Source organism: Ranitomeya imitator, chromosome 2 (assembly GCF_032444005.1).
Source record: "Ranitomeya imitator isolate aRanImi1 chromosome 2, aRanImi1.pri, whole genome shotgun sequence".
In the NCBI taxonomy this organism is placed as follows: Eukaryota; Metazoa; Chordata; class Amphibia; order Anura; family Dendrobatidae; genus Ranitomeya; species Ranitomeya imitator.
This window is the reverse complement of record NC_091283.1, coordinates 179,755,119-179,773,223: the sequence shown is the minus strand read 5'-3', so window position 1 is coordinate 179,773,223 and position 18,105 is coordinate 179,755,119. Positions and strand designations below refer to the sequence as shown.

At 49.6% G+C, this 18,105-nt stretch overlaps 1 protein-coding gene across 1 annotated transcript; it reads right to left on the bottom strand.

The window, feature by feature from the left end:
• Window positions 1-1,062: 1,062 nt before the first annotated feature.
• On the bottom strand, window positions 1,063-10,187 carry LOC138662465 (ankyrin repeat and SOCS box protein 6-like). Its single transcript, XM_069748142.1, has 7 exons — window positions 10,092-10,187; window positions 9,294-9,437; window positions 9,029-9,204; window positions 4,730-4,836; window positions 4,481-4,589; window positions 4,226-4,312; window positions 1,063-2,397 (listed from the first exon to the last, which is right to left on the bottom strand). The coding sequence occupies exons 2-7, from the start codon at window positions 9,413-9,415 to the stop codon at window positions 1,727-1,729; spliced, it is 1,272 nt and encodes a 423-aa protein (XP_069604243.1). The 5' UTR covers window positions 9,416-9,437; window positions 10,092-10,187; the 3' UTR covers window positions 1,063-1,726.
• Between the last annotated feature and the right edge of the window lie 7,918 nt (window positions 10,188-18,105).

The window sequence follows — 18,105 nt, the reverse complement described above, 5'->3', positions numbered from 1 at the left end:
GATGCTTCCCTGCACCGCTGGCACATCGCGATCATCTTTGATCGCGGTGTGCCGGGGGTTAATGTGCTGGGGGCGGTCCATGACCGCTCCTGGCACATAGTGCCGGATGTCAGCTGCGATAGGCAGCTGACACTCGGCGGCGTTCTCCCCGTGAGCGCCGCCGATCGCGCTGGACGTACTATCCCGTCCATGGTCATGGGGGCCCACCCCACCTCGACGGGATAGTACGTCCCATGTCAGAAAGGGGTTAAACCCTTCACACCCGACTGCACCCTGACGTCAGATGTCTGCTCCGACCTAAAGGGTTTTGTCTGACAGGAAAATGGGTATAATATATATACATTTTTTAAGCATTGATTGACAAAAAAATAAACTTTCATTGTTGGACATCCCCTTTTAAAGAGGGGATTTCAGAGACCCCTGCCCCTCGATCTGCTAATAGAATATATTAAAGGGGTTGTTTAGGCTGTAGCTTGGTCACCAATCCTTAGGATATCAGATCGAGCACCTGCTTACAGCTGCAGCCTGATGTGAACAGTGTCCTCCGGTACAGAACCTCCGCTCCTATTGAAATGAATGGGAGCTGAGCTGCAGTACCAGAGAACGGCCACTATGTGGCGTATGGTGGCGTTGTGCCTGCTCTGTCTCTGTAATCTGCACATCTGGCAGCTACAGAAGCTGCGAACAACTGATTGAGGGGGTGCAATGTGTCTGAGCCCCACCCCCCATGGACACCCCCTTTAAGGTAGGCAGTAGGACCATTGCTCTTCAAAGCCCCACGCTGGTGATTTTTTTTATTTTTCCCCTTTTTGGGGGATCGTGTGTGCAGCAGTCACTGGTCGCCGTCTTCTACCGTTTGCAGCGCTGCCCAGACGTCACGTGACAGTTTGTGATCGCACAGTGGGTGCAGGGTGGAGTGGAGATCATTTTTTTAAGGAAATGTAAGAAAGTCCCATTCTGAGCCTCATAGGCTTCCACAGAGGGAGTCACCTCCACTCCACCCAGCGAGCCCACCAGTTACAGATGTGATGCTGGAAACGGCCGGCAAGAATAGTGCAACAATGGTAGGAATATCACATATAATCCCTAACAAGTGGGCAAACAACAGATCCAAATATTTTTAGACCAAAAAAAAAAAAGCATTAAAGTAAAGGAGAGTGTCGGTGAGGGCATCCATGTTTATTTACCAGTGCAACCAGCAGACATACTGGAGGTGGAAGTACCCGAGCGGTTGGAGAAGCACAGTGTAGACTTCTGCTGTAAGGGGGTCCTCCAGCTCTACCACCCTGGCCGGCACGCGGCGCCATCACTGGCCGGGACAGTGTCGGACATCTGAGCGCAGCTGCATTACCCCTTTAAGGCCTCCTACAGACCAGCCTTTATATAGACTTGGAGGGTCTCTGCTGCCGCCGCCATGTTAGGAGACGCCTGTCAGTCACCTCCTGAGCAGTGCCGGAGAGCCCCTTTAAATATTCTTTCCTTTTAAATAGTCTCCCCTTTAAGTGGACACCCACTACTGTGTCCTGCACAACCCTTTATTAGACTCAATACCCCGTCACCCCCATCGGATGAGGACGGGGAAGCATGCAGACATTAATATGAGGGTCTGTGCCCCGCTGGACCAGATCGCCTTCCGTGGAGGGGACGGGACCTCCACCCGGCTGCGGTGGGTTTGGTCTATACCTGAATACATAAAGCAGAGCCTTTTCTACGCCCCGGGGGTCCGTCACTCGTCCTCACAGGAGGTCGTGGGGTGGACGAGGAGGTAGAGCTTGAGCCGGTCTGGAAGGGGCAAGGACTTGACTTTGACATCCACGGGCCAAGGCCTGAGCCTCTGGCGGATGTAGACCCTGCAAAGATGCTTCAGGGTGGGGGGCGACTGCTCCAGCAGCTTCAGGGACTGGTGCAGGGCGGTCACTCTGTCAGCATGGCCGCCGCAGCCCGACGTGTTTATGTCAAAGTTCCTGGGCAGGGAAATCCGTGGCGCCTGGGCCACCATCAGTTCCAGGACACCCTCGGCCTTGTTGAGCAGGTCCGCAGAGTCGCAGTCCCCGCAGCCACCCAGGTAAGTGCAGAGCCTGTCAAAGACAATATGAAAGCCGGACCAGCAGGAGGCGCCGTGCTGGGAGCAGTTGTACGCCGCCCCGGACTCCAGAAGGAAATGCAGGAGAGGGAAGTGGAGCTTGAAACTCTTCAGGCAGGTGTGAGTGAGGGACTCGTGGGACGGGCACTCGCTGGGGTCCGCACCGTGGGCCATCAGCAGCTGGCTGACCCGGAAGACGAAGCGGTTAATGAGCTTCGCCTCCTCCTTATCGGACCCCACAGTCTCCCCCAGGAGGAAGATGATGCTGGAAAAGACGGTGTCACAGTCCTTGGTCGTGGCCTTCACATCAGCACCTGGAAGGTAAAAAGTGGGGGTGACGCAGCTGCTAAACACCCCCCTAATAGACTCGCTGAGACCACTGACGAACTGTGGTAACAAAATCAGCAGTGTTAGATTTTCCTGCAGCGCCCCCACAGGAGACATGAAGTATTACACCGGTCCCACTAAACTCAATATCCAAGGACAAGCTTGGTCCCCTAGAACAAAAGAGGAGGGTCCTGAAGATGAGACCCCTCTATTAACTCAGAATTACCCAATTGGGGTATACAAACCGTTGGCTGCTTGGATCTCATGGATGACAACGGGGGAATGCCAAGGAGTCTCATTACACAAGAAGCTTAGAAAGTGTCACTTCAGTTCCTTGCAGCTTACAACATTTCTGCTTGCTGTCAGTGAATGGAAACCTGTCCTGGACATGGGCCCCCCGAGCATCTGTGTGTTCTCTGCTGAAGCTCCATGGCCCCCCCGAGTATCTGTGCGTTCTCTCCTGAAGCTCCATGGCCCCCCCGAGCATCTGTGCGTTCTCACCTGAAGCTCCATGGCCCCCCCGAGCATCTGCATTCTCTCCTGAAGCTCCATGGGCCCCCCCGAGCATCTGTGCGTTCTCACCTGAAGCTCCATGGCCCCCCCGAGCATCTGCATTCTCTCCTGAAGCTCCATGGGCCCCCCGAGCATCTGTGCGTTCGCTCCTGAAGCTCCATGGGCCCCCCGAGCATCTGTGCGTTCGCTCCTGAAGCTCCATGGGCCCCCCGAGCATCTGTGCGTTCTCTCCTGAAGCTCCATGGCCCCCCGAGCATCTGTGCGTTCTCTCCTGAAGCTCCATGGGCCCCCCGAGCATCTGTGCGTTCTCTCCTGAAGCTCCATGGCCCTCCCCCCCCCCCCCCCGAGTATCTGCGTTCTCTCCTGAAGCTCCATGGGCCCCCCGAGCATCTGTGCGTTCTCTCCTGAAGCTCCATGGGCCCCCCCGAGTATCTGTGCGTTCTCTGCTGAAGCTCCATGGCCCCCCGAGTATCTGTGCGTTCTCTCCTGAAGCTCCATGGCCCCCCCGAGCATCTGTGCGTTCTCTCCTGAAGCTCCATGGGCCCCCCGAGCATCTGTGCGTTCTCTCCTGAACCTCCATGGGCCCCCCTGAGCATCTGTGCGTTCTCTCCTGAAGCTCCATGGGCCCCCCAAGTATCTGTGCGTTCTCTCCTGAAGCTCCATGGGCCCCCCCGAGCATCTGCATTCTCTCCTGAAGCTCCATGGGCCCCCCGAGCATCTGTGCGTTCTCCTGAAGCTCCATGGCCCCCCCCGAGTATCTGTGCGTTCTCTCCTGAAGCTCCATGGGCCCCCCAAGTATCTGTGCGTTCTCTCCTGAAGCTCCATGGGCCCCCCGAGCATCTGTGCGTTCTCTCCTGAAGCTCCATGGGCCCCCCGAGCATCTGTGCGTTCTCTCCTGAAGCTCCATGGGCCCCCCGAGCATCTGTGCGTTCTCTCCTGAAGCTCCATGGCCCCCCCGAGTATCTGTGCGTCCTTTCCTGAAGCTCCATGGGCCCCCCGAGCATCTGCATTCTCTCCTGAAGCTCCATGGGCCCCCCCGAGTATCTGTGCGTTCTCTCCTGAAGCTCCATTGGGCCGCAAACTCAGGACTTGAAGTCTCTGGATGAAAGCAAGGTTTCCATTCACTGACGGCAAGCAGAGGTGCACAACATTTCCCGATGCAGTTACTAACTGTCGTCCAGGACAACAACATCCAATCCAAAGGTCACTAATATAGCCAGGGGCCACATTCTCAAATCCGGGAATTACTAGCTGCCCCCAGGTGTCATTTCTTGCCCCTCACAGACTTTGGGGGTCTCTCACCTCCTTCCAGCAGCAGCCGGATATTTTCAGTGTTGTGGATCTGGATGCCGTCGCTGCTGGCGAGTGCATGGAGCAGCGCTGTCTTACCTGCCACAATCAAAAAAAATAAATAAGAAGCAAGAAATAAGATGACAGAGACACACAGGGCCAAATTTAAAGGGATTGTCCATTTCCAAGCAGCTGCGATAGGAAATAGGGAGGCGATGCTACTAGTCTGCCAATATCGGCACCATATTACCCGCTCCAGTCACTGACCGTTCTTGTCTGCCGCATTCACATCAGCTCCGAGGTCAAGAAGTCGCTGCAGACATGGCAGCCGCTCCAGCTCCTCGCTGGCCAAGTCCAGGGGGCTACTTTCATGAATCTGGACCAAAAGGACATAAATCAGAGATATGAGATCTACTCAACTAGTAATGGTGGGTGGAGGGGGACGCCACAGATGGGTATACCCCTGTAATATCAGACAATTATGGCAATGGCTGGCTAGTGGGGGACGCGTCTCACCCTGTCCCTCTTGTTAATATCCGCTCCACTCTGCACCAGGAGCTCCACCATGTCGGGCTGGTTCCGGAGGACAGCGATGTGGAGAGGAGTGTAATACGTCACCGGATCTGCCAAAATCAGAACTCGAATCAGAAAGGTCCTTTTAGATCTTAAGATCAGGACCCCCATCTATTATCCAGGACAGCCGGCTACAAGAAGAATCTCACTCTGGAGGACCCTAGAAAACGGCTCATTCACAGGTGCCATAGAACTCAGTTCAAGATCTATGTAATGTCTCATCTTCCCTGCGGGGGCACTGTAAGGTTTCCACAAATTACAGAATTTCCCCACACCCCAAAAATGCCATTTTTCTATCAGAACCACGAAAAAAATTCAAAACCTTGTGGGTACCCCAAAATTGAACCAATAAAAACTCCAGCTCACCGAGCGAAAAAAATTTTCTCAGTAACTGTAGTGACCCGGAGAATCAAATGACCAAGTCATCTGAGCAGCACAATGAATGCTGGAAAAACTAACTCAAAACAATGGAGGAAATGCATTATTTTCACTAACAGAAATCTGACAATTTTCACATTGGCCACTAGGGTTTTTTTTAGACTCATATTTCCCGTCCTTTCCGGAAGAGTAAGGCCGGGGACACACACAACGTATAAAAAAACGGTCCGTTTTTGACGGAGGAGAATCACAAAAATTTTTACAAAACAGTGATCCGAGTGCAGTGCGAGGATGCGATTTTCTCGCATCAAATGATCCGTATGGCATCCGTACTGCGTGTTTTTATCGCAGGCTTGCAAAACCAACATACGCCAATACAAGGGATCCATGTGTCAAAAAAAACAAACATATATACTGTGTATATATATATATATATATATATATATATATATATATAAATAATCAGTAGACACATATGTATATATATTAATATTTCATCCAGCGCGATATAGCAGAAAGCCGGTAATTTAATTGCCGGCTTCTGCTTTCTCCTTCCTAAAACCCGACATGATTTGAGACCTGGTTTACATACAGTAAACCATGTCTTCTCCCCATTTTTTTTGCATATTCCACACTACTAATGTCAGTAGTGTGTCTATGCAAAATTTGGCCGTTCTAGCTATTAAATTAAGGGGTTAAATGGCGGAAAAAATTGGCGTGGGCTCCCGCACAATTTTCTCCGCCAGAGTACTAAAGCCAGGGACTGAGGGCAGATATTAATAGCCTGGAGAGGGTCCACGGTTATTGGACCCCCCCCCTGGCTAAAAACATCTGCCCCCAGCCACCCCAGAAAAGGCACATCTGGAAGATGCGCCTATTCTGGCACTTGGCCACTCTCTTCCCATTCCCGTGTAGCGGTGGGATATGGGGTAATGAAGGGTTAATGCCACCTTGCTATTGTAAGGTGACATTAAGCCTAATTAATAATGGAGAGGCGTCAATTATGACACCTATCCATTATTAATCCAATTGAATGAAAGGGTTAAATAAAAGACAAACACAATATTTAAAATTATTTTAATGAAATAAAAACAATGGTTGTTGGAGTATTTTATTCTACGCCCAATCCAGTCACTGAAGACCCTCGTTCTGTAAGTAAAAAAACATAATAAACCAACAATAGACTTACCCTCCGCAGATCTGTAAAGTCCAACGATGTAAATCCTTCTGAAGGGGTTAAAACATTTTGCAGCAAGGAGTTCCGCTAATGCAGGCTGCTCCTCGCTGCAAAACCCCAGGGAATGAGGCTAAAAATAGATCAATGATCTATATTTAGCTTCATTTGCGGTGAGGCGCCCTCTGCTGGCTGTTCATAGATCGTGGGAACTTTCCTAGAAAGCCCACCGCTACACGGGAAGGGGAAGAGAGTGGCCAAGTGCCAGAATAGGCGCATCTTCCAGATGTGCCTTTTCTGGGGTGGCTGGGGGCAATGTTTTTAGCCGGGGGGGGGGGCCAATAACCGTGGACCCTCTCCAGGCTATTAATATCTGCCCTCAGTCACTGGCTTTACTACTCTGGCGGAGAAAATTGTGCGGGAGCCCACGCCAATTTTTTCCACCATTTAACCCATTAACCCCTTACCGGCATCGGACGTACTATACCATCCGATGCAGGCTCCCCTGCTTTGATGCAGGGCTCCGTGGTGAGCCCGCACCAAAGTCGGGACATGTCAGCTGTTTTGAACAGCTGACATGTGCCCGTAATAGGCGCGGGCAGAATCGCGATCTGCCCACACCTATTAACTAGTTAAATGCCGCTGTCAAACGCAGACAGCGGCATTTAACTACCGCTTCCGGGAGGCCGGAAATGACGTCATCGCCGACCCCCGTCACATGATCGGGGGTCGGCGATGCTTGTGAATGGTAACCATAGAGGTCCTTGAGACCTCTATGGTTACTGATTGCCCGTCGCTGTGAGCGCCACCCTGTGGTCGGCGCTCACAGCACACGTGCAATTCTGCTACATAGCAGCGATCAGCAGATCGCTGCTATGTAGCAGAGCCGATCGTGCTATGCTTGCTTCTAGCCTCTCATGGAGGCTATTGAAGCATGGCAAAAGTTAAAAAAAAAAGTTTAAAAAAAATGTGAAAAAAATAAAAAAAACATAAAAGTTTAAATCACCCCCCTTTCGCCCCAATCAAAATAAATCAATAAAAAAAATATCAAATCTACACATATTTGGTATCGCCGCGCTCAGAATCGCCCGATCTATCAATTAAAAAAAAGTATTAACCTGATCGCTAAACAGCGTAGCGGGAAAAAAATTCGAAACGCCAGAATTACGTTTTTTTGGTCGCCGCGACATTGCATTAAAATGCAATAACGGGCGATCAAAAGAACGTATCTGCACCGAAATGCTATCATTAAAAACGTCATCTCGGCACGCAAAAAAATAAGCCCTCAACCGACCCCAGATGATGAAAAATGGAGACGCTACGAGTATCGGAAAATGGCGCAATTTTTTTTTTTTTTTTTTTAGCAAAGTTTGGAATTTTTTTTCACCACTTAGATAAAAAATAACCTAGTCATGTTTGGTGTCTATGAACTCGTAATGACCTGGAGAATCATAATGGCAGCTCATTTTTAGCATTTAGTGAACCTAGCAAAAAAGCCAAACAAAAAACCAATTAGGGATTGCACTTTTTTTGCAATTTCACCGCACTTGGAATTTTTTTCCCGTTTTCTAGTACACAACATGCTAAAACCAATGATGTCGTTCAAAAGTACAACTCGTCCCGCAAAAAATAAGCCCTCACATGACCATATTGACGGAAAAATAAAAAAGTTATGGCTCTGGGAAGGAGGGGAGCGAAAAACGAACACGGAAAAACGAAAAATCCCCCGGTCATGAAGGGGTTAATTTAATAGCTAGACCGGCCAAATTTTGCATAGACACACTACTGACATTAGTAGTGTGGAATATGCAAAAAAAATGGGGAGAAGACATGGTTTACTGTATGTCAACCAGGTCTCAAATCATGTCGGGTTTTAGGAAGGAGAAAGCAGAAGCCGGCAATTAAATTACCGGCTTTCTGCTATATCGCGCTGGATGAAATATTAATATATATATATATATATATATATATATATATATATACATACCTATTCTATGTGTACACATTTATTCGACCTATTCTATTCTAAGCTGTCAGTGTGATTTTACTGTACACCGCACTGAATTGCAGGCTTTTCTCTCTAACAGCGCTGCGTATTCCTCGCAAGTCACACTGCTGGTCCGTGTGTGATCCGTATTTTTGGGGCTTCCATAGACTTTCATTGGCGATTCTCGGCCGCGAAACGCTGACAATCGCAGCATGCTGCGATTTCACTCGGATCCTGAATACGGCCGAGAAAATATCGGATGATGGGAGCTGCCCCATAGATTAACATTGGGACGAGTGCTATGCGATTTTTTATCGCATTGCACTTGTCCGTATTACGGTCTAGTGTGACCCCGGCCTTATCAGCAGGCTCCTTATCATCAGAGGCAGGATTACAATAACAGGTAACACCTCTATGCATAGCTGATAACACAACAAAATGGGGCCAGAGTCTGATCATGGACAGGTGTTGTTTCCTGAAACAGCAGGAAGTTAGTCTTAAAAAGCCCCAGTGGCCGACGTGAGAGTTGCGAGATTTCTAGTTTTGATACAGCCATTCCTTCTCACATGCAGGAGTCCAGGTGGGTGAGCTGCCCGGTGGCCGCTATACTAGGTGCCAACCAGGGACCAATATGTGGTAGAGCTAAATTAAATATCTAAGAATCATTAACAAATTAATAGAAATTGTTCACGTAGATATTTACCCTCGAAGCAGAGGTCTGCACCGCACTGGAGAAGGATCTCGGCGGCAGGAAGCAGCCCCAGCTCCGCCACCTTCAGGAGGGAGTAACTGATCCCCTCGCGGTAGAACGCAGACTGGGAATGTCTCTCCAGCAGCTCGGTCAGGGCAAGAACCTTGTCGTCCTGAGACGTCAGGAAGCTGCGGACAAGCAGGACAGGAAGTGTGACGTGCACCGGAAATATGTTTCCCCAATACCACCCTAAACATCGACATAAAGTGACTCTTACCTGCTAGTGCTGGGTGCCACCTCCGTTTGCTCGGGGTCATGGATGCCCACCGCGCCCAGGATCTCGTCGACCAGAGGTTGGTATTCAAATATTATCCTCCGAAAGCCGTGGAGGAAAGGCATGCTGGGAGATAACGGCCGCAATCTGGGGGGGGGGGGGCAACAGGCAGGGAATTAGTTCAATATAACCACACTGACCGGGTATAGGCCTCACCTGCAGCTCGGATGCACATGTGACCACTGCAGCCAATCACTAACAATGAGCTATTGGTCATCTCTGCAACTAGTGATTGGCTGCAGCGGTCACATGTTACAGAAAAGGAGGTACTACAACCAACTCTGTTAAAGGGGGTGTCCAGTGAAAACAAGTTAAGGGGTTGGAAATGGTGGGGAAAGGTCCCTTCTGACACAATTACAGGGTGCTGGTGGCGTTGCCATGGCAACCAGAGGCCTACTGAAATCCGCCATGTTTGTACACCCATGACGCCTGTGACAGGGCACAGTACACACCCAGCTCTGCTACATCTCCACCATCCTACAGTTTCAGGTCACTCAGGGTGCACAGTGCTGGTGACAGCAGAACATGCAACAGAGATCCCAGCCACCATGATGTCATCACACAAAGCATGACGTCAGACTCGACCGAAGTACTCTACACAGCAGTGTGGCAAAGCCGCAGCGTTTATTTTGCTAAGTTTTGCTCATTAGTCAATTAGAAACCAAATGATTCTGATATTTCTAGGCAGCAATTCATAAAACATTGTGCAAGAACCAAGCCTAGCAGCCTTTCCTCACTCACCTGCAGCGCTCAGTCTGCGCCAAGAATCCGAAACGGAAGCGGATGTGCGACGAATGGAGGCCGTAACTGGGCTGAATATGACTGCAGTAATCTGCAGTAATCTGTCCACCAGATGGCAGTGAAAGAGCTACAAATGGGAAACAAGCCGGGTGTAACACAACATTTTGTTCACTAGGTGGCAGTAACGATGTTAAAAAGAAAACAAGCCGTGCAATAAACGATATTTTCCAGTAGATGGCAGTGGAGAGATCTGTGAGACACCGAGCAGATGACAGCGCAGAGCTGTAAGAGGCGCAATAAAAACCTTTTCTCCTCCAGCAGGGGGCGGCTCTGAGACTAATGAGGTTTATATGGATGGACTTTAAAAAGAGTTGTGCAACATTTTCACCTCACAGCAGTAACAATTACATATTGGAAAAATAAGAAAAAGACCTTACTGCAAATGTTTATTTCACACTGAGCCTGTACCCTACGCTCGCCCAGTCCTTCATATGCACCCACACAGAACTATACTACTAGCAAGGGCCATTAGTGTTCACACACAGTATGGCGCCTTTTTCACGGCCCCCACAGTGCTCTCTGTACAGTATAGTGTCCTCACCCAGTCCCTCCACATACAGTATGGTGTCCCCGACAGTGTACACAAACTCATACACACAACTCTGCCCGGAAGCATAGCTACCGTGGAGTGGGGGGCAGAGGGTGAGGTCACACAGTGGCATTTTGATCGCTACGACGGCACGATTCGTGACGTTCCAGCGATATATCCGTGACGTTCCAGCGATCTCGCTGTGTCTGACACGCTCCTGCGATCAGGGACCCCGCTGAGAATCGTACGTCGTAGCAGATCGTTTGAAACTTTCTTTCGCCGTCTAGTGTCCCACTGTGGCGGCATGATCGCATGGTGTAACAAAGGTGTGCACGATATTGTATACGATGTGCGCATAGTAACCAACGGCTTCTACATCGCACATACGTCATGAAATTATCGCTCCAGCGTCGTACATTGCAAAGTGTGACAGCAGTCTACGACGCTGGAGCGATATTGTTACGATGCTGGAGCGTCATGGATCGTGCCGTCGTAGCATCGTGAGGTCGCCCCCCGCACTCGGAGGGGTCCACCCAGAGGTATCACGATGCTTAACTATATCAGCGAGCGCAGTACACCATCATAGTTAACCCCTGCGGGTATATGATGGTTGTTATTTTAATCAAAACTTGTGGTGTAACTGTGGCGGCATCATAAAGAACGAGGGTCCGTCATACATCATTGTGGGGGCCATCATGCAGAGTGGGAGCTATTGTTGGTGACCGTATATAGCATGAAAGCTAATGTAAGGCCATTATACAGCTTGTGAACCATTAATTATACAAATTGGGAGCCATTATACAGCCTGGGGACTATAGTGGGGGAGTCTCATAAAGTGCAGGGTGCATTACGAGTCGCCCGCCAGGGCCTAGGGGTACTCGGTACTGGGTCCGGTACTTAAAGGCGATGTCACGGTGACAGCGACCTGGTCCATGGCCCTGGGCACCCAAGTTAAAGGGGTTGTCCTTAACCCCTTAAGCCCCAAGGGTGGTTTGCACGTTAATGACCAGGCCAATTTTTACAATTCTGACCACTGTCCCTTTATGAGGTAATAACTCTGGCACGCTTCAACGGATGCTGATGATTCTGACATTGTTTTCTTGTGACATATTGGGCTTCACAATAATGGTAAAAATTATTTGATATTATTTGTGAAAAAAAATGAAATTTGGTGAAAATTTTGAAAGTTTCACAATTTTCCAACTTTGAATTTTTATGCCCTTAAATCACAGGGATATGTCACACAAAAATAAAAAAATCATATTTTTTCACAAAAATTATCTTTTCGCCCCCAATTTTTTATTTTCCCAAGGGTAAGAGAAGAAATTGGACCCCAAAAGTTGTTGTGCAATTTGTCCTGAGTACGCTGATACCCCATATGTGGGGGTAAACCACTGTTTGGGCGCATGGCAGAGCTCGGAAGGGAAGGAGCGCCGTTTGACTTTTCAATCCAAAATTGATAGGAATTGAGATGCGACGCCATGTTGCGTTTGGAGAGCCACTGATGTGCCTAAACATTGAAACCCCCCACAAGTGACACCAGTTTGGAAAGTAGACCCCCTAAGGAACTTATCTGGATGTGTTGTGAGAGCTTTGAATCTCCAAGTGTTTCACTACAGTTTATAACGCAGAGCCATGAAAATAAAAATTCTTTTTTTTTTCCCCAAAAATTATTTTTTAGCCCCCAGTTTTGTATTTTCCCAAGGGTAACAAGAGAAATTGGACCCCAAAAATTGTTGTCCAATTTGACCTGAGTACGCTGATACCCCGACCACCGTTGGGGCGCATGGCAGAGCTGGAAAGGGAAGGAGCGCCATTTGGAATGCAGACAGATGGAATGGTCTGCAGGCGTCACGTTGCGTTTGCAGAGCCCCTGATATACCTAAACAGTAGAAACCCCCCACAAGTGACCCCCATATTGGAAACTAGACCCCCCAAGGAACTTATCTAGATGTGTTGTGAGAACTTTGAACCCCCAAGTGTTTCACTACACTTTATAACGCAGAGCCGTGAAAATTAAAAATCATTTTTTCCCACAAAAATGTTTTTTTAGCCCCCCAAATTTTTATTTTCCCAAGGGTAACAAGAGAAATTGGACCCCAAGAGTTGTTAACCAATTTGTCCTGAGTACGCTGATACCCCATATGCTGGGGTAAACCACTGTTTGGGCACACGGGAGAGCTCGGAAGGGAAGAAGCACTGTTTTACTTTTTCAACGCAAAAATGGCTGTAATTGAGATCGGACGCCATGTCGCGTTTGGACAGCCCTGATGTGCCTAAACAGTGGAAACCCCCAATTGTAACTGAAACCCTAACCCAAACACACCCCTAACCCTAATCCCAACCACACCCCTAACACTGATCCCAACCCTAACCACACCCCTAACTCCAACACATCCCTAACCCTAATCCCAACCATAACCCTAACCACACCCCTAACCCTGACACACCCCTAACCCTAATCCCAACCGTAAATGTAACCCTAACCCTAACTTTAGCCCCAACCCTAACTGTAGCCCTAACCCTAACTTTAGCCCCAACCCCAACTTTAGCCCCAACCCTAACCCTAACTTGAGCCCTAAATCCTAACTTTAGCCCCAGCCCTAACCCTAACTTTAGCCCCAACCCTAACTGTAGCCCTAACCCTAGCCCCAACCCTAAACCTAACCCCAACCCTAGCCCTAACCCTAGCCCTAACTCTAGCCCTAACCCTAGCCCTAACCCTAATGGGAAAAAGGAAATAAATACATTTTTTAAATTTTATTATTTTTCCCTAACTAAGGGGGTGATGAAGGGGGGTTTGATAAACTATAGCGGGTTTTTTAGCGGATTTTTATGATTGGCAGCTGTCACACACTAAAAGACGCTTTTTATTGCAAAAAATTGTTTTTGCGTCTCCACATTTTGAGAGCTATCATTTTTCGATATTTTGGTCCACAGAGTGATGTGAGGTCTTTTTTTTTTTGCGGGACGAGTTGACGTTTTTATTGGTAACATTTTCGGGCACGTGACATTTTTTGATCGCTTTTTATTTTGATTTTTGTGAGGCAGAATGACCAAAAAACAGCTATTCATGAATTTCTTTTGGGGCGGCGTTTATATCGTTCCGCGTTTGGTAAAATTGATAAAGCAGTTTTATTCTCCGGGTCAGTACGATTACAGCAATACCTCATTTATATAATTTTTTTATGTTTTGGCGCTTTTATACGATAAAAACTATTTTATAGAAAAAATACTTACTTTTGCATCGCTTTATTCTGAGGACTATAACTTTTTAGTTTTTCGCTGATGATGCTGTATGGCAGCTTGTTTTTTGCGGGACAAGATGACGTTTTCAGAGGTACCATGGTTATTCATATCCGTCTTTTTCATTGTGGAGTGATAGGAACACATACGGCAGCAGCGGCTCAGTATTGGGGTATCAGGGGCAGTAATAGGGTCACATACGGCAGCAGCGGCTCAGTATTGGGGTATCAGGTGCAGTAATAGGGACACATACGGCAGCAGCGGCTCAGTATTGGGGTATCAGGGGCAGTAATAGGGTCACATACGGCAGCAGCGGCTCAGTATTGGGGTATCAGGTGCAGTAATAGGGACACATACGGCAGCAGCGGCTCAGTATTGGGGTATCAGGTGCAGTAATAGGGACACATACGGCAGCAACGGCTCAGTATTGGGGTATCAGGTGCAGTAATAGGGGCACATACGGCAGCAGCGGCTCAGTATTGGGGTATCAGGTGCAGTAATAGGGACACATACGGCAGCAGCGGCTCAGTATTGGGGTATCAGGTGCAGTAATAGGGACACATACGGCAGCAGCGGCTCAGTATTGGGGTATCAGGTGCAGTAATAGGGACACATACGGCAGCAGCTCAGTATTAGGGTATCAGGGGCAGTAATAGGGACACATACGGCAGCAGTGGCTCAGTATTGGGGTATCAGGTGCAGTAATATGGACACATACGGCAGCAGCAGCTCAGTATTGGGATATCAGGTGTACTAATAGGGACACATACGGCAGCAGCGGCTCAGTATTGGGATATCAGGGGCAGTAATAGGGACACATACGGCAGCAGCGGCTCAGTATTGGGGTATCAGGGGCAGTAATAGGGACACATACAGCAGCAGCTCAGTAATGGGGTATCAGGGGCAGTAATAGGGACACATACGGCAGCAGCGGCTCAGTATTGGGGTATCAGGGGCAGTAATAGGGACACATACGGCAGCAGTGGCTCAGTATTGGGGTATCAGGTGCAGTAATATGGACACATACGGCAGCAGCAGCTCAGTATTGGGATATCAGGTGTAGTAATAGGGACACATACGGCAGCAGCGGCTCAGTATTGGGGTATCAGGGGCAGTAATAGGGACACATACGGCAGCAGCGGCTCAGTATTGGGGTATCAGGGGCAGTAATAGGGTCACATACGGCAGCAGCGGCTCAGTATTGGGGTATTCAGGTGCAGTAATAGGGACACATACGGCAGCAGCGGCTCAGTATTGGGGTATCAGGTGCAGTAATAGGGACACATACGGCAGCAGCGGCTCAGTATTGGGGTATCAGGGGCAGTAATAGGGACACATACGGCAGCAGCAGCGGCTCAGTATTGGGGTATCAGGTGCAGTAATAGGGACACATATGGTAGCAGAGGCTCAGTATTGGGGTAACAGGTGCAGTAATAGGGACACATACGGCAGCAGCAGCTCAGTATTGGGGTATCAGGTGCAGTATTAGGGACACATACAGCAGCAGCGGCTCAGTATTGGGGTATCAGGTGCAGTAATAGGGACATGGAGCGCCCCCAGACACAGGGCCACCAGTCACTCGGTACCGGGCCTCTCTGGTTCGCTTCTGAGGCTGTCACGGTGGCTAGACCCGGTCCGTGACCCTGCTAAGGGGCGTCCAGTAAAGGGGTTTGTACAGTCTGTCAGAGGTTCGTGATGCCACCTGTGGTGTTCGGTCAGGGTGACCGACGCTGCTGTGGGGTCCGCTGGGGTGATGGAATGGCAGCTGGATGGTATACCTTCCCACAGGTGAAGTAAATCCCTAGGGCTTCCCAGTAAGGTGGATGGTGATGGTGTAAGGCGCAATCAATAACGAGGACACAAGGTTGCAGTCTCTTTACCTTTTACTGAAGGCTTCAATACACTCAGTCCAGAGCACGTTCAACCAGGCTATCAGAGACCGGCCGGTCCGATAGGCACATCCAGAGTTTCCCTCGCAGATGGAAATCGTTGCCTACCAATAGCGCCTGTGTGTTGTAGTCCTACCCTGCTGAGCATTCAGAATAGTCCTCACAACTGCTGTTTCTCTTCGTTCGTTCTCAGCTCTCTCTCTCGTTCTTTGGTTCCAGATGTTGCTAGTTTCTAACGTCCCCCAGATATGTTATGGCTAGGACGCCACCCGTTTGACGGGAAGGCTTGGAGGTCTTCCGGGACCCTAGAGACGCCCCTCTCCCAATGTTGCCCCCTATGTCTTCGTAGGTGTAGAAGGTAGACAGCCAACCTATAATCAACTGTCCAGCGGAATTTGAAGTAAGGCCTGAAGTCAGTTACTCCTACGGTGATTCGGCCACCGACTACGCGCCTCAGTAAGATGTTGCCTTCCTCTCTCGGCACGACTCTTACTGGCTCTCCTTTGTGCTGATCTCGTTTACACTGTTCCACAATATTCTTCCCCTCTTGTCTCTTTCTTAGGACACCGCCGCAAGGTGTGCAGGCGCGGTTCCGTTACGTTCTGTTCTGTTCGCTAGGCACCTGCCAGGTTCCCACGCCTGACAGTGACCCCCCTGTGCCTTCTCCCTGCAACACCCCCTGCCACGGGATGTTGCCTGGTTCCAGCCCAGTCAGCTTCTGACTAACTTCCTCCCCAGCCCCTAGTTTTACCAGTGTGAGGAGTGGCCCAATAAATAAAGCCTTTTGCTCCCCTTAGTGGCCGGAGTGTGAAGTGTAATGTGTTCTGGTGATACCTGGTCAGGAGAACTCCTTAGTGCCATCGGACGTACCGCTACTCGCCTTGGGGCCATACTGCAACGACCAGGTCTCTGGGGCGCTGCAGACACATACGCCAGCAGCGGCTCAGTATTGGGGTATCAGGTGCAGTAATAGGGACACATACGGCAGCAGCAGCTCAGTATTGGGATATCAGGTGTAGTAATAGAGACACACACAGCAGCAGCTGCTCAGTATTGGGGTATCAGGGGCAGTAATAGGGACACATACGGCAGCAGCGGCTCAGTATTGGGATATCAGGTGTAGTAATAGGGACACATACGGCAGCAGCTGCTCAGTATTGGGGTATCAGGGGCAGTAATAGGGACACATACGGCAGCAGCGGCTCAGTATTGGGGTATCAGGTGCAGTAATATGGACACATACGGCAGCAGCAGCTCAGTATTGGGATATCAGGTGTAGTAATAGGGACACATACGGCAGCAGCTGCTCAGTATTGGGGTATCAGGGGCAGTAATAGGGACACATACGGCAGCAGCGGCTCAGTATTGGGGTATCAGGTGCAGTAATATGGACACATACGGCAGCAGCAGCTCAGTATTGGGATATCAGGTGTAGTAAAAGAGACACACATGGCAGCAGCTGCTCAGTATTGGGGTATCAGGGGCAGTAATAGGGACACATACGGCAGCAGCGGCTCAGTATTGGGGTATCAGGTGCAGTAATATGGACACATACGGCAGCAGCAGCTCAGTATTGGGATATCAGGTGTAGTAATAGGGACACACACGGCAGCAGCTGCTCAGTATTGGGGTATCAGGTGCAGTAATAGGGACACATACGGCAGCAGCGGCTCAGTATTGGGGTACCAGGGGCAGTAATAGGGACACATACGGCAGCAGCGGCTCAGTATTGGGGTATCAGGGGCAGTAATAGGGACACATACAGCAGCAGCTCAGTAATGGGGTATCAGGGGCAGCAATAGGGACACATACGGCAGCAGCGGCTCAGTATTGGGGTATCAGGGGCAGTAATAGGGACACATACGGCAGCAGTGGCTCAGTATTGGGGTATCAGGGGCAGTAATAGGGTCACATACTGCAGCAGCGGCTCAGTATTGGGGTATTCAGGTGCAGTAATAGGGACACATACGGCAGCAGCGGCTCAGTATTGGGGTATCAGGGGCAGTAATAGGGACACATACGGCAGCAGCAGAGGCTCAGTATTGGGGTATCAGGAGCAGTAATAGGGACACATACGGCAGCAGCGGCTCAGTATTGGGGTATCAGGTGCAGTAATAGGGACACATACGGCAGCAGTAGGTCAGTATTGGGGTATCAGGTGCAGTAATAGGGACACATATGGCAGCAGCGGCTCAGTATTGGGGTATCAGGTCAGTAATAGGGACACATACGGCAGCAGCGGCTCAGTATTGGGGTATCAGGGGCAGTAATAGGGACACATACGGCAGCA